At 36.2% G+C, this 3,370-nt stretch overlaps 1 protein-coding gene across 1 annotated transcript; it reads left to right on the top strand.

Moving 5' to 3' along the window:
- The first annotated feature begins 351 nt into the window (after positions 1–351).
- On the top strand, positions 352–1,089 carry LOC116167134. Its single transcript, XM_031482373.1, has 2 exons — positions 352–508; positions 560–1,089. Exons 1-2 carry the CDS (start codon positions 464–466, stop codon positions 944–946), a joined length of 432 nt encoding a protein of 143 aa, XP_031338233.1. The 5' UTR covers positions 352–463; the 3' UTR covers positions 947–1,089.
- The last annotated feature ends 2,281 nt before the right edge of the window (positions 1,090–3,370 follow it).

Raw genomic sequence — 3,370 nt, 5'->3', positions numbered from 1 at the left:
ACAGACAGGAGGCGCAGCTATCGAGTCCCATCCAAGGTTAGCGACTGGCTCGGTGATATATACCGTGTGTCCCAGGGTGAACAGGCAAACAGAATTAATGTATAAAAATACAATTCTGTTTCCCTATGGCGCGTTTTACTTGGGACACACTGTAAATCGTAAGAGAAATTTCTATTTAGAAGTAAACGAATAGTTGACGGTACAGGAGCTTGTACTAAGGAAAGATCGTGTGCAATAATTTTATTTTATCTTTATTTCGATGCGCTCCCTTGCAAAATTAACTTCTCTTAGAGAGCGTGTCCCATGGTTTGAGAAACACTGAATGAAAATAAAGAAGAGCACCTTCAGTTTGAATTGACTATGTATAAGCACGAATAGTTGATAACCTTAAAGCTCTGATAAAGCCGAGTTTAACAACATCGCAATATTACCAGTTTGTAACCGTCTCGGTATAGACAGAAAAATGCCCATGCTACCATATTTATTGCTCATTTTATCATTCTTCCAAGTAAGTTCATTAAGCGCATGGTAGGATTATTACACCGTCACATTTTTCCAGTTTTCTGCATCCAACACCCAGCAAGATTGCTCAAAAGAAACTGGAATTGCTTACGAAACCTTGCAAAAGGAATTTTACGACTTTCAAACGTCGTACAACAACGACGTTGTGGGAAAGTTTTTCGCTTGCTTTTGGAAGAAAAATGGCGTAATGAACGCCGAGGGAATTGTCAACAAAGACGCGTTCATCGATTACTTCACAGAATTTGCGCACATTAACAGAAATAACACGGCCGAATTCGTCGATAATGATATGGTTGATTTCGATTTTGAACAAAATGAACAAGTAGACGCTATTCGTGTGGTTAACTGCGTTAAAATAGGATTCTTTGCTCTTACTTTTGCCGATCGAGAACCTAAGGACCTTTTGAAAATGATGATGACCTAAACACCTTGTGATACTTCATTGCATTGTGGGGTACAAAATTCCCCTGATTTAGCTGAAGCTACCACTCATTTAAACATTGTAAACTTAAAATTCACTATAAGAATTTATTTTTATTTATTTAAAAAATAATAAATACATTAATATGGGTAAGAAAAGTTTGGTTCATACATAAAGTTCTTCTTTTATACGCCACCATGGTCCACAGTACATTGATTCTAGAGAGACAGTGTGGTCTTACGGTGGTGTCTGTTGGTCGTTGGAAAAGCCGCCATTTTTTTGCCAAACCCCAGATTGGTGGAAACTAACCTGGAAACTAAGGTGATGAATTTATCTTGATGGACTCAATTGTGGCAGCATTTCGTAATTATAGCAAAATCTACTAATTCGGTTAAACCAAATTGGAAAAAACATGGCCGACCTGGAGCATAATGGCCACCCTGCCTTTATAAACGTCATTTTGGAATTGACGCACATTGCGAATAGACCAGCTCAAGCCAAATGGTCCAAACGTACAGTATCAAGTCGTTCTACACTCGTAAGGTGTTGAGGATTTTTCTGAATGAAAAGTATTCCACATTTCACTAAGAAACGAAAACATTTCGCGTTTGAACTACAACGAACCCTTGTCCCTTCGCGAACTTTACGCACAAAGTAATTCTAATAACATGCCGAAGTGCCTGAAACAATACATGGAGTAGAAAATGAGGGTTAAACTAACCTAACTTACCCAAAGTTTATAACTTAAGATGAGAACTCATTTAGAAACTCAAAAGCTCATCAATTTCAAGTATCGTGATGAGCAAGGGGACTGTAACTGCCGTCGTTACAGACATGAAATGCTGCAAACCAAAATACATCATCATTTCGTTAAATAGATTATGTTCTCTATAAATATTATAACCACCGAAAATGTGAAGGGAAGAGAGTAAAGAAATTGTTGTTGAACTGGATAGACTGATTGCCAATAGCTTTCAACGTAAATGTTTGCGTACGGTCAGGTGCCCTTTAATCATTTGCAACTTCCCGTTACGAAATTTATCTCTGTATGCCGCCTATTTGTTTTCCAGATAGATTCAATGCCGAAAGGTTTGAGGTCAGAGGGTAAGAATGTGCAAGAGAAATAGGGTTTTGTTATAATTCCAATTCTCGGTTCAAAGGGCCCTTCACTGAGCCCAAGTATAGAAATGGTCGTAACCGAATCCAAAACACAGTTGCTGTTTTAGGTCTTTATAGGTTTCAACCCAATGCTATACTTCTAGGGCTGTTATTAAAACATCAACGCAAACAATTCTGTAGTCTTAATTTTTGCCCCTTGAAAAGATGCTGCGTGATGCTCGAAGAAATTTTAGTTTTTGGCTTATATCCACCTAATGGCGTATCCTATGTATCAAATGATTGTTTTCAAGTTTCAGTATAACCGCAGCTTTGTAGGTTTAATAAATATCGAGTTATGCCCTTTGAGGATTGGTAATTTTTTTCAAAAAGTGCAAGTTTGGGTCATTTCTCGAGGGGAATATCGGCTAAGGGGCCATCCTAAGCGAACAGTAAGAATTTACTTATACTAGTTTGTTTATATTGCTATTGAATAGAAATTATGCTGTATGTACCTTTTAAAGTATTTTTCTTAAAATTTAACGTCATTTTTATGCAATTAGTAGTCGAACCAAAATTTACTTTTGATAGGTTAAAGTCATTCGAGTTATTGGGTCATTTTAAGTATTAATTGCAGTTCTCAGTATACGATTAGCCTCAGTGTCAAACGTTAATACGCAATATTTTATGCAGCGCGATCATTACCCCTCTTTTTGTTTCTTGTTGTGTTTTTGTCTGTTTACAGATTTCTTGAGCTCAACAAGGTCGTTGCGACTTGTAGTTTAAAAGATAAATTTTCTTATTTTCGTCGATTTCCCCTACTTTATCGTTTGATTACATATTGCTTTTTGAAACCATCAATATTGTTACTTTTGCCCAAAGTGAACATAACAGTTAGTTACATTTAGGTTCGAAATAATTTTAAAAGCAATTTCTTCATGAAAAACTGTTGGGAGGAGGGGGGGCTACATTCTCCTCTTTTGTTAGTGTATTCAGACTGTAGCTCATACACGGTGTCCATTACTATGGGGATCTCACTAATCTTAAGAGATAGAAAGTTGGTTAAAAGGAGGCAATGTTGCAAATTTTCGTACTGAATAAGAATCTGAAGAGAAATTTGAAATATCTTCAATAGTTTTGAAGATATCGCAAAAAAACGAAAATTTCTGATTTTCGTTTTTAATTTTTTTATGATAAACTAATCGTAGTAGACATTTCTAATTAACACATTATTCGGACACTTTTTAATGGAGATTTCGAATATGACAACCTGTTTTTAATGACTTTCAAGATGAATGAGAAACACGTGGCAACTTTGGTTTTTCTTATGGG

This window comes from Photinus pyralis, unplaced genomic scaffold (assembly GCF_008802855.1).
Source record: "Photinus pyralis isolate 1611_PpyrPB1 unplaced genomic scaffold, Ppyr1.3 Ppyr1.4_LG3b, whole genome shotgun sequence".
Classification (NCBI taxonomy): domain Eukaryota; kingdom Metazoa; phylum Arthropoda; class Insecta; order Coleoptera; family Lampyridae; genus Photinus; species Photinus pyralis.
Note: the sequence above shows the minus strand (reverse complement) of the source record. Positions and strands in the feature narration are given on the sequence as shown.